Source organism: Nansenia antarctica (genome assembly GCF_963989245.1).
Source record: "Nansenia antarctica genome assembly, chromosome: 6".
Classification (NCBI taxonomy): Eukaryota; Metazoa; Chordata; class Actinopteri; order Argentiniformes; family Microstomatidae; genus Nansenia; species Nansenia antarctica.
Window position 1 is genome coordinate 39,056,752 of NC_137676.1, and position 13,238 is coordinate 39,069,989.

Genomic DNA, 13,238 nt, shown 5'->3' on the forward strand with positions numbered 1-13,238 from the left:
CCCACTTCCTACCCTCACCAGAACACCACCACACACAACTCACAGCCAAGCCAGCCGTCTCTGCCAGCACCACCAGCAGCAGGATGACCAACATCACTGGGTCACAGGGAAGTACTGATCACCCGCCTGACACCAAAATGCACACTACACAAACCAGGCACACCTCCCTTCTCTCACTCCCCTATCTTTTCAGGCACACGTCATATCCAGCTCTGACACCCACCCAGGCTTCCAGACCCAGGAGCAGAGACCGGCTGGCACCACTACGTCACCCCAGCACCAACTCCAGGTTCCAACTCAGCGACCCCAAACCCCCAGTTCCGGGCCCCCCCCCCCCAACTCCAGGCCCCCAGCTACAGGCCCAGTCCCCTACCCGCCAACCCCCAACCCCCAGCCCGGAACAAGCTGAGAAGAGCCAGGGAGCTTTTTTCCTGGATAAGCTGTGTACAGGTTTTTCGGCCCTGCTTGCCTGCCGTGCGCCGAGCTCTCTGGGCCTCTCCTTGGGGGCCTCCAGTCGGCCTGCGTGCTCAATCTGCTCCGCCGCTGGGGCGCCTGGTCCGGCTACCCTCGTGAAGGGCTACGGGAGTCTGAGCCTGGTGGGCTGGGCCGGATGCGCCGGTGGTGGGGCGGGTCGGGTGAGTCGGGTGTGTGGGATCCCTCGGGGGAGGGAGGTGGGGGAGCCACGGCTTTGCACTGGTGGGCAAACTGGATAGTAGTCGCTCTACAACTAGAGGGCTGCAGGGAATTTTTTTCCAGGATGCACAGTACAAAGGTTTTTTACCCCTGCCTCCTACCGACACTGGAACCTGGACACTGGACACTGAACACTGAACATTGAACACTACACTGAACAATACACTGAACACTGAGCACTTTAGTTAGTTTAATGTTGGTTGTTGTTGAATCTTAAATGTCTGATTGTTTGTCTGTTTATTGATTGAATGTATACATGGTGTTGTGTTTTTATAAAAACCAATAAAAAACACCTTCATCAGGTCTGATCGACTTCCTCATACTAGTCCTCAGCATCCATTAAAGGGAAGTATCATAAATGGGTGTTATCATAAAAAAATTACATGATAGAATGTTTTACAAGGAAATGCCATAGCTGTAGCTCTCAGCTGCCATTCTCATACTATGTGGTGGTGACACACAACATCTTCCTTATGCTTTCCCATGCCAGGGGTTACCAAACCCATCTCCACCCTATCAGAGCGAGAGCTTTTTAGTGACTCATCAGAATTGTGTGTAAAAGAGCAACATTTTTGAGGAAATAGTTTGACAGGTTCACTATCTCTCTAATGTCATGTGTAATTAGGCTATTTGCAGCCTATACATTGAACTCATAGGCCTAACCCTAACCCTCATGCTTGAAATAATATCATGTATCACTATCACTGTCTGGGATAGAAGACCTACTGCTTTACTTTGAAAGTGTAAAGTGTTTATATAGGCCTGGCTCACTACTGGGCCAATGTGGGCGTCAGTGCCGTGAGTCAGTGAGTCAGTGCCGTGAGTCAGAGCCGTGAGTCAGCGCCTGGGTCGGGAGGTGATGCAGCTCCCGGAGGAGGCGGGACTTACCGCGACTTACAATCACGTCAACTTTAACGAGTTGTTAACACATTTCTTTCGCCACCCAACTTCCTCAGTCCTCACACATCACTTCGCCGTTGCTTTTGTTGTAAAAACGTATCATCTGGAATAAGGTAGGTTTTCTTATCCACTTTCGTTAAGTCAGCTTGTAAATGTTGTAAACTATGGTTCTAGTCGTATTTCAATAGCCTAGTGAACGAAAAAAAAAGTTTTATAAAAAGAGAGGTTATTTTTGTGAACGAGGAAATGGCACATGAGTAACAACTTTGTTGTCTTTGCGGATACTTGTGTTAATCCAATTGAGTTTGACTACAAACGACGTAACGAATTGAATTTGTAACAACAATCGTGACATTGTTTCCTCGTCGCGGATAACGGTCTGGTGAAGAGCCTGTAAGTACTTGGGATGGTCGTTACCGCCTCAGTGGGTCGATGTCGCATTCTGCTGCGGGCCTCTGACCCTGCTAGAGCCTGCAAAGTCTCCACAGCTTCTCCATTCACTGTTTGCTCTTATTCTCAATTGTCTCATGATCTTTTACTGGTTAAACTTGAGGCTCATAATTAGTTGTCATGTCATAGTCAAGGCCTTACACCAATAGTCTATATAACTTTACATTTTCGAAGGTGCCTTTTAAACGTTTTGATAGCTTAATGTGTACCGATATCTATCTAGTACCGATATCTAATATACAGTAATGAGCATAACCCAAAACTTGATGAATATTGACATATTGAAGACGCCAAGCGGCGTTTATCCACGAAATTGAGGTTCCGCATTTTGAAACATCCTATTTCAACACATACTTCAAATACAGCAATTGCAAATTGCTACATCCCACATTTCAGTCAACCTTAGTTGATCTAATCTTTCAGTATTAGTACTAGTCATAGAAATGTTGTCAAGGAACAGATTAGATTGACCTCAGATCCCAATGCATGTGATTTAATGTGGCACATTCAACTAAAGTTTGAAACAAATGCTGTGTTATGGTATAATCTGCTTTGGCAAGAATGTTATTGTGGATTGAGGCCTTTAGACCCTTGTGCATGCATGCCCGAGAGGCCTGGGAAACACTCTTCGAGAGGCCAATCTTAAAATAAAACTACTGTATAAAGCCATGTCTGATGTGGCCCATAAACAATGCATTATAAAGAAATATCTGGTGTGCCTCGACAGAGTTGAGGTGTTGACTCTCACCATCCCCAAGTCTTCTCTTCCTTAAAGATCCTCCCACAGACAGGCCTGCGTAGCCGGATGCCTGTCTATGTTGATCCTTTATCAATATCCTTGTTACACCAATGTATATACCATTACAGCCTTGTATGCCGAGCCACATATGAAGCAGCAAATCGTTTAAATCTATAATCCATGCCATATTGCTATGTCACACATATCACACATGACATCAACACATTTCTCTAAAACTGTGGTTGATTTGGTAGTCTTATATTTCTATGTGTTTATCCAGGGACTTGATACTCAGCAACAATGGCAGTCGAGGGAGGAATGAAATGTGTGAAGTACCTCCTGTTCTTTTTCAACTTCATCTTCTGGGTGAGTAGTTGGGCACAAATCCTCACATGTCTACATTTACTTATCTTATCTATTTAAAATCTGTGGTAACACATCAGCTGGTATTAAAACGTGATCATAGAGAGACATATCATATGATTACTGTGATAGTAAAAAAAAATAGTGTCTGGTCTGAGACACTAAACAGGACAGGCAGGACAGGATGAAGTTGGCGAACTTTCTATGACTTGTCAGTATTGTGGAAGTTTGGAATCTTTCTGTTGTTAGGTCACTGGTTATGTCAGCTGACCAGAACACACACACACACACACACACACACACACACACACACACACACACACACACTCACTCGCACAACATGGCACTTCCTCAAATCTCCTACGGTTTGATGTTCTCAAATTCTCACCTCAAGAACACACTCATCTTCTTGAAATGTGTTCATATTTAACCTTAATTGTAGATCTGAAAGAATAAGCAAAGATGTGTGTGAGAGAGGGAGAGAGGGAGGGAGAGAGAAAAGGAGGGAGAGAGAGAGAGAGGGAGGGAGAGGGAGAGAGAGGGAGGGAGAGAGAGTGAGAGTGAGTATGAATAATGTTGGAGTCTTGTGACCACTGACCAGGGTTTCAAAGTGTTATGACAATATCATGTGACTTCAAGATCAAGATTTACCCTTCCTGATCTGCATTCACCAATACAATGCTGTCACACACACACACACACACACACACACACACACACACACACACAGACCTACACATTTTTTTATTTTTTTACAGTACTTCTCCACTAGGAACCTGCGCCTAATTCAAACACAATGTCAAATATTGACTTTGGTATGACCTCCATTTTAAGTTGAAGTTGTGAGTTATGAGAGTTTTGTCTGGACTTGTCTTGACTTTTTCGGTTTGTTTTCTCTCTTAATATTGTCCTGAAGTCATCATCATAGATTAAATAGTGGTTCGACCAGCTTGGTCAAACAAGTGTTCAACCAGAAGCTTGTTTGGAGGATTAACAACCGTAGTACAGATGGGAATATTGTCTGGAAAAACAGGACATTGTTATGAAGCTCTTTATTTTGGTTTATGCAACTTCCCCGCAATGTAATTGTACACTATAATACACATATTACCTTTCATTTAATTGACTCATGCCTCCAAACTCCATTCCTGTCCTTGGTATGTATACATACAAAGGTGTGAGGTGTGTGCCCAATCCTCCTGTTTACATTTAGGTAGTCCAGCTTGTTTTTGTGTTTCTTTACATGAAGAGGACTGCACACCATTGGCAAATATCAAATACACTGTCAATGATTCAAGTACTAAAAATACTGCAACCGCATTCTAAACATGCAGTATCATATTCACCCTGTTTAGTATGTCCCTTGGCCTTTGTGTCCCCTGGTTGTTAGCTAATTTCTTTTTCATTTGATCCCAGTAATATACCCTTACAGCAGTAACCTGATTGGGTGCTGCCTCCATGATGTAGTGTAGCCAGAAAAAGCTCCAGATTGGATGAGATTTCAGAACACATTGCAGTATCGGAAATAGTCAGAAATCTTCAAAAGTCTGATACATAAGTAATATTGTTCTTGACAGATTTCACAAACACTGTTAATTTTCATTTTTCTTTTTAAAAGTATGTTTCAATGACACTAATCATCTCTCTCTCTCTCTCTCTCTCTCTCTCTCTCTCTCTCTCTCTAGCTGTGTGGTCTTGCCCTGATTGTGGTGGGCATCATGGTTCAGGTAGCGCTTCATAACACCCTTGTGATGAAGAATGCATCCGCCTCTTCAGCCCCTATTCTTGTCATCGTGGTGGGGGTCGTCATCTTCTTCATCTCCTTCTTTGGCTGCTGTGGAGCCTGGAAGGAGAATTACTGCATGGTCACAATGGTAAACCATACACAATGAGTTCTCTCCATACACAACACAACATACACAGCTGACTTTGCATTCTGGAAAGGAAAGATCTGAACCAACTGGTCTGACCAAACTTGCTTATCTTTTACTTTTGCAGTAGTCCTTTATGAAGCAGATTGTGTTCCATCCTGGCATTTGATGTAACTGATTGTGTAACCTAGAAGGATACAGAAGGATATTTACACAGTTCAATCGAAGTCCTTCTAAGGATAATCAATTAATATTCTCTTTCTATTTCTATAGAAGCCTTTTTGTTGCTCCTTGTTCTCTTCATGTAAAGCACCTGGTGGAAAAGGGCTATATATTATAGTAATATAGTAATATATGTAGTAATATTGCTATTACAGTGATTTTAGTGTTATTACAGAGGTAGGTAAAGCTATATTACGAACGTATATGTATTTCCATGTTACTCTCTTTGTAGTTCTCTATCCTTCTCGCTTTGGTCATCATTGTGGAAATTGGTGCGGCCATCGCTGGATATGTCTTTAGGGGCAAAGTGAGTATTATTTTCAATTGACATGTGCACGTCTATTGTACAGTATTATATATATGTATATATATTATATATATATATATATAATATTATATATTATTATATATATAGGGGATATACTGCATATATAAAAAACACTCTGCAATCCATTGTTTTTGTCCTCCCTCTAGCTGACAGTGATTGTCCAGGACGAGCTCACTGAAATGCTCAGCAATTACAAGAATGGCAGTGCAGAATTCAAGAAGACCCTTGATAAACTGCAAGTGGATGTAAGTAGTACTAACTGTTAATATGGCGGATGTGTTAAGGGGCTCTAAACACTATAAAAAAATAAAAATAACTGACATAGATCTGTGACTTCTATTATGAAATCCCCTTCAGAGGTTGTGTAGCACCAGACAGACATACTCACATAAAATATCTTACAATACATGATTCATGCTAAAGTAAACAAATTAGTTATTGATATTAGATATGGGTTAGGGCTAGGGTATGAAAATGATTCACTGTGTGCATATCTAATTGGTTTACTTTGGCTTCTCCCTCAAGTAAGGTCAATAATACCCTGTTAGTGAGTGCTGTAGGTTTAACTTGTCTCCTCCTGTTGACATTATGAAGCAATATCCTGCTTCCTCTTCCTATAACTGGTAATCCTTGCTATCTTATGTCGCTGTTGTCATCCTCCATCTATTATCCCCCATTAATGGTCATTCTCACCATTGTATCCTGCTCTTTATCCAGCTGAAATGCTGTGGGGTGAACGGCACCGATGACTGGAGCAGCTTGCCTGGCGGGAACTCGGTGCCTGACTCCTGCTGCGTCAACGTCACACTAAGCTGTGGTGTTGGGAATATGCACGATCAAAGCAAGGTGCACCAGGAGGTAAGCTTCCAGCCGTTGGATTGGGTTTTATTTTCAAAAGTACACATGAATGAACCCTTGCTAGGGGAAACTTGGAACACATCCTTAAAAAAGTTAACACCCTGAGCAGCCCTTCCTTCCCTTTTCCCTAGGAGAAAATGACAGTTAGACAAAAACATTAAAAAAGGAATCCTACGAAAAACATTTAAAACCGATAGGACAGGAATAAACTCTGTTTGTGATCATTATTCTAGGGGTAGGACAGGAGTAAACTCTATTTGTGATCATTATTCTAGGGGTGTCAGAAAGTTGTGGAGGATCTGCTGAAGAAGAACATTATGTGGGTCATAGTGGCAGCACTTGTGATCGCTTTCTTGCAGGTAAGAGCAAGTGAACAAAAACATTCACATACCTACACACAAGATCTGCTGATGGTAGCTACTAATCCAACCCCACAACCACCCATCCACAAACGCACACACACACACACACACACACACACACACACACACACACACACACACACAGCTAGTTTGCTTACTGGTTTATTTTTTTATTCTAGATCATGGGCCTCGTATTTGCCTGCATGCTGATGAGAGGCATTCGCAGTGGCTATGAAGTCATGTGATCATTCTGCCAACAACTTGCTGGGGAGTGACTAAGTCATCTTCACTCACAGTGAGCATTAAGTAGATAGAAATTCATTAGGGAGAGCTTCATACAGTATGTAACTTTTATTTACACATTTCTTATTCTCAGTGTAAACACATTAACATTTGTCCCTTTGTATTGATGAGGAAAATTGTCATATTGCCAGGATATGAATGTCTAGCTGTTATTGGTTTTTTTGTTTTTAAAAAAAAGATATCTTTAATTTAAATAGAGAAGCATTCTCAATTTAGCATTTGCACTATACTCTCCTTAGTTCTGTTATGGCATGTTCTTTTAACATTGATCTTCTGAATATATTCTATATTTTTCAGAAAAGTTGAGTCTGCATTTTTTGTCTTGCTGGTTCCCCAATTCCTATTTGTATTAAAGACTCTTTAAAATACACTCTTAAATGTGTCTCTTTCCAATCATGATTTATTCACAAGCTCATAGAAGACTTTCACATAGACAATAAATATATTTATTTATCTGGCATCCCATCCCTGCTGTCTTTATAATAATAATGTTATTATTATACATTTGAATGCCTTATATTATATTATTGAATGCTTACATTGCAGACTGATGATCAGAAACCTGACCATGTGACTTGAACTGAACCAGTCTATAGCCTATGAATCAGCCCTGGAGTTTGTCTGGGTCAGGAAACACTCCTGGCCCTGCATAGTGGCCTACCTTTAGATATACCATACTGTTCAAATGATTGTGTCGAGACTGAATCTAATGCCACCTAGTGTCTCAAAAAAGAAAGTGTTGAAGTGACCCATTTGATAAGACTGGGCCTGTGGTAGGAGACAATTTGTTTAGCATGACAGATGAGGGGCCAGATTTCTCAAGGATTGAAAGTTGTATATAGGGAAGAAAATAAGTAGGTGTGTTCTTCTAATTTCTAAATAATTGGTGACTATGTTCATTATGGTACTCTTACTGTAAATGAGAGCATTGAGCAAAGGATAATGTATTTATTTATTTCAGAGACAGAGTTCAGGTAACTGTGACCTCAACCAAAGTCAATTATAGCAACACAAACCTCCAAAATAAGATGAACAAGTACACAAAATAATATCTGTAAAAAAAAAAAGACAGTTCTCATATCAAGCATCTGAGAGTAAAAAGGCAACTTGAAAAGAACTGTCTAGCAACCCCTTCGATTGCAAATGGATTTCACCAGACAGTCCTTATCAGCAAGGCACAGCGATGGAGTAGACATTTCCTATTTCGTCAGTTTCCCCTCGAGTGTGAGGAGAAAAACCTCAGGTTTCAACACTGCTGTAGCAGTACGGTTTATCTTCATAGGTTGCTAAGTGCTACATTGACACAATGTATTTTCTTTTAATACAGGAAAAAAACTATTTCACTGTCCAACACAGATTGTACTTACTGTCAAACCCAAAAACAAAGGCACCTCAAGTAAACGATGTGGCTGACCCAGTAAAGTGCTACACAGCTTCATTCTAACACAATCTTCAGTGCTTTTCAGGGCTTGTAATTGCCGTTATTATTCCTCAAAGTGTGATGTGATGAAATCGCACTTTACTAAAACATCTACATGCATTCATTAGTTTAAGTACTGTATGAGGTGAAATGGATGTAATGTTTACCAAATTACTGATATTATTGAGTATGTTGAAGGAGTATGAGAATAGCAGTATAGTAGTGACAGACCATGACATAAGCCCTCTAAAGCGCTATGTAGTGTATGGTGGTCATTATACCCTCTACCCTAAATCTCCTGACAAACAAATGTTCAAATGTTACCTATATCAACATGGCAAGCTGCACATGAACAGACAAGTACCATATACTGTAAGTATGAAACCACTTTTTAACGCGTTCTCCATATCCCTATGACAAAGCTTCAGTGGTTTGGGACATTGAGACAGTCCCTTATCATGTTACAGGATTTCCTTCACCATACCCAATAAACCTTCCACTGCATGATGAAATAACTTGTTTTGTCTTCTGAAAGTCAGATATGTGTATTGTAGAGCTTGGCATTGTCTTGCTTAGTAAACTGCAGATGCCACCATAGGAAGTTGCTTTGCCAAGCGTGGTGAGAGACAGCTGAGTGGAAATGGCCCATCACTCCTTGTTCCTTCCTGTTAGCGGCGGGGGGGCTTTGGGTAGTTGGCAGAGAGCAAAACCATGCTGTACAAAAGCAGAGAGGTCTCCGACTCTGTGACCGTAGAGAGACATGAGGAAAAACAGCCATGTTAATGTTACCCTGCTCTGTTAGTAATAGGTGCAAGATGAGTTGTCACCATTCAGTGTTATTAGATTTGCATTAATGTATGCAAGCATCTCTTCATATGTATTATGAAATCATGAAAAGCCTTGAGGGAGGAGTAGAGAGAGAGAGACCTTTCAAGTGATAGGAGAACTGTAGCCACTGTGATAGCCATTCCTGGCACTGGTTGGTGCTAAGACTGTAGGAGTAGAGCCCCCTGGTGTAGCAGGCCTGGGAAGGGCAGGATGAAACCACCATCAACAAAATACATGTACATTAATTATGTGTTTTAGATACATACATAAATTAATTATGCGTTTTCAAGTTAACTAACATTGTCCTAGTGCAATATCTACACACAAGGTGAAGTGATGTGCTGACCTGTCTCAGCTCCGTCTCATTCAGCTGTTGCAGACCCAGTCTACGGAGGGCCTGGTCGAGGAGGAGCAGCTCTAAGGCATGACTGTTCAGTCGATTGCCAATCAGGATAGACGGAAGGAGGGGCGTCAGGAAGAGAAGGGGGCAGAGTTGCCTCTGTTTTCCCATAAGAGACAAGAGAGATAATGATTACATGCTGTTTTTTCAGACAAGAAACAGGTAGAATAATTTAAAAAAATCCATGGAGTCCTGCAGGGGAATTGCTGAATAAAGAGAGGGTTTTAAGGGTTACGGGTTTTATTTGATTACTGACCATCTGATCTGCATTCAGTCTCTTGATACCCAGGGGATGTCCAGAGAACAACCCTCGTATTCCATGGATTTCAGGGACACTAGGATGGACACCACTTTGCACCTAGAATTACATGGACAAACATCAGCTTCGACATGCATTTGTGGTGAACACCTTCTGTAAGGATGATTTCTGATATTGAAGTATAAAATCCAAATGGGTGATGAATAAAGTTGATGCTCAAAGGAAAGGTGAATTAAGACAGTTTATTCAGAACTGGGCTCACACTGCACACTGCCTGGCCTGCACACATATCTGTGGTCAAACATCGAATGAGCAAGGAACAAAGGAAAGTTACTATCTTTATAGTGTTTTATGGTTGTCACATAAAACATCTGGCATGCAAGAGCCTTGGCCTGGCACCCAAAATTCTAGGACCCGTGTCATTCTCCTTTTGGGAAGCAAGCCAGTTAAGATAAACAGGATCATAAAAAAATGCATCAGGAGGCATTTTAACCCTAATTCCTTCATACACCAGTTGGACGTTTCTAGGGGTGAAACAAGCAGCCAATAAGATTTTGGACATCTATGATGACGTAAATAACAAGGGAAGGTAATGTGTGCAGAGTAGCTGTGCTCACATGGCACCTGAAGCATCAGAGTTGTCAGTCACCACTCCATGTACTCCTTAGAATGGCTTGGGTCAAACACCTGCATTCACACACCTTGTTACAGAGGGCTAGTACGCGGCCCTGTAGGCCGCCATCTTTAACTTGAGAACCTGCCCTTTCAAGCCCCTTCAGCACTGCCCAATGCTGTTGGACCCTGTGGGAATGGTACACTCTCTGGAATTCAGTCTGTTGCTGCGGGGTCCAGAAGTGGCGGAGCAGGAGCTGGCGGGGGAAAAGGTACCTGGTAGTGAACAGGAAAGGAGGAAAGCAGGGAGAGGAGGAGCGATGGGAAGAATGCATAAGACAGGGGGAAGAAGGGGATACAGGACACAGGGAGGGGAAGGGGTTTCAATACATTGCAGGGCACAAATAAATGAGCATTGATTATGGTTATGACTTGGAACTCTCACTATAACTCCCACTGACATATATTATTTCACTGTATATGAATGAAAGGAGGATGTTGAGGAGTGAATAGCATTCATTTCAAATTACTCACATTAGGACAAAAACCAGGTAGTTGGCAAGCGGAGGAATAGAAATGAGAGCCAGCGGTATGACTTTGAAGATATCTCTGCGAAACTGAGAAACACAAAGACAGGTAACATTACCATTAACTACGGATAACTTTTAAGACTTGGACTAGTTGAAACAAAGACAGGTCCATATACCTTTTATGTTGATGAAAGATCATCCCTATCCCTAAACACAAAATGAGTTTGTCTGTTTTTCAAGTGTAAGCCAAGGACCGACCTGCCTGAGTTTTTCCATGTCACGATAGGGTAAGTCCTGGAGTTGGACACTGTTGGTGATCATCCTTCTCCTTATCGCCTGCACGTCTTTGCCATCTTGGAACAAGAGCCGAAAACCTGGAGAATGATATTACATAGCCTAGACGTGACTACTTTTCAGTCCCGACAGTAGCACAGAAGATGCAACCCTCCTTACACCATCTGTGATGTAGGCTAGGTGTAAAGATACACGGTACTTGTTACGAAATGAAATGGTATCACTGAGTATTTGTGTTGCCTTACAAATAATATTAGACTTTACTGACTGAGTGTAACCAAACCATTCAGTTTGATTAGATAATGTAGGTCTTATACAAATAAGGATATGCGAATCAACAAGTGGGCAAACTGAGGAGTGCTTGAAGATAACCCCAGTTTAAACCCAATGCTGTTATGAGAGTGGTCGTACCTGTCACAAAAGTGTGATGGAGTTTATAAAAGCGGGGGAAACGTCTTTGGAGGAAGCTCTCATATCTGTCATTGACCCTCTGGAGTCGGGACACCACATGCTGGCCGATGCCTAGCCTGGGTTTGGAGGGGGAGTAGTGTCTGTACAGCCAGGACAACCTGTCAACAGGTTAGTACAGTTAGTTAATATAGCACACATACTAGCCTATATGACAACAATTATGACCACATTGACTATGCAGATTCAACAATACAGTTATTAATTTGTTATTTTGCAGCAGATCAAAGTGAAAGCATGACAAAACGAACTATATATTTGATAGCGGACGTTGCAATTCGCAACCTTTGACACATCATAAACTAGCTGTTAGCTCCATGCTAGCCCAAGATCAAGACGTAAACATCAAATGCCACCAGTCAGCGACTCCATGACACTTCCCCACACAAACAACGAGATCAATCTCGCCACACTACCTTAGTTGAGACGTGCCCATGAAAGTGAAGCCCACACTGCCTGTAACTCCATTAAGTCGGATTCCACGGCAGAGAAGTGCCATAGAGAAGCCCCTGCACATCCCCACACAGGACAGCGCCATTGTCGGAAGGGCAAACTGCGCACTGGAAGCAGCGCTGCAATTGGTTGTTCAATTACCGTAATGTTCAATTACCGTAATGTTCAATGTTCTACCTCCTTACTGAACACGAGCAGAAGAGTTTACTCCAGCCCCCAGTTGTTCACATGTTTGATCCAGGATCAGATCGAGCTGGCTGATTTCCCCAATACGACTCAAAATCAGCCAGCTGATCCTGGATAGCAAAAAAGAATCAGGATCATTCTGATCTAGATTAAAGGTTTCGAACAACTGGGCCCAGAGATCAAATCAAATCAATTTTTATTTGTCCCATGTTGTATCGCATACAGTTGTAATTGACACAGTGAAATGCTTTGGGATCTTGCTCCACTAACAATCAACCATTCAATAATAAGTAATACAAATTACAAAGTGTTGAGAGATGGTATACAAAATCCTGACAAATTACAAATTGTATTTTATTGATATCATATAAGCTATCGTGCTTCTATTTACATATCAACATGTTGATAATGCCCAACTCGAATCTTCACCAAAATTCTGACCTTGAGTAGCTATTAGTAGAGGCTGTTAGACCAAAATATAGCGCTTTGACTTCAGTTCATGCAACAAATGTCCCATTTGGCATGCAAGTACCTTAGGGTGATAGAACAACTTTTATCCAAAGACACAAGTGAGATCTGCTTTTTTTTCTTCAAAATGGCCGCCAACAATACATCAGAGCCCATTGGCAATTACCACATCCCATATATTTGCAACTGTTATAGCTATAATTACAAATTTGGTGTCAAACTGTACATTTG

General features: G+C 41.7%; 2 protein-coding genes across 2 annotated transcripts; one reads left to right on the plus strand and one right to left on the minus strand.

Annotated features, from left to right (window-relative positions):
* The first annotated feature begins 1,591 nt into the window (after nucleotides 1-1,591).
* cd63 (CD63 molecule) lies at nucleotides 1,592-7,452 on the plus strand. The gene is made up of 8 exons (XM_080535211.1): nucleotides 1,592-1,706; nucleotides 3,063-3,148; nucleotides 4,831-5,019; nucleotides 5,471-5,545; nucleotides 5,713-5,811; nucleotides 6,284-6,424; nucleotides 6,700-6,783; nucleotides 6,966-7,452. Exons 2-8 carry the CDS (start codon nucleotides 3,083-3,085, stop codon nucleotides 7,029-7,031), a joined length of 720 nt encoding a protein of 239 aa, XP_080391337.1. The 5' UTR covers nucleotides 1,592-1,706; nucleotides 3,063-3,082; the 3' UTR covers nucleotides 7,032-7,452.
* A 669-nt stretch (nucleotides 7,453-8,121) lies between these two features.
* On the minus strand, nucleotides 8,122-12,448 carry letmd1 (LETM1 domain containing 1). Its single transcript, XM_080535208.1, has 9 exons — nucleotides 12,317-12,448; nucleotides 11,844-12,001; nucleotides 11,397-11,512; nucleotides 11,143-11,225; nucleotides 10,698-10,884; nucleotides 9,994-10,095; nucleotides 9,684-9,836; nucleotides 9,437-9,533; nucleotides 8,122-9,251 (listed from the first exon to the last, which is right to left on the minus strand). The coding sequence occupies exons 1-9, from the start codon at nucleotides 12,436-12,438 to the stop codon at nucleotides 9,178-9,180; spliced, it is 1,092 nt and encodes a 363-aa protein (XP_080391334.1). The 5' UTR covers nucleotides 12,439-12,448; the 3' UTR covers nucleotides 8,122-9,177.
* Nucleotides 12,449-13,238: the final 790 nt, after the last annotated feature.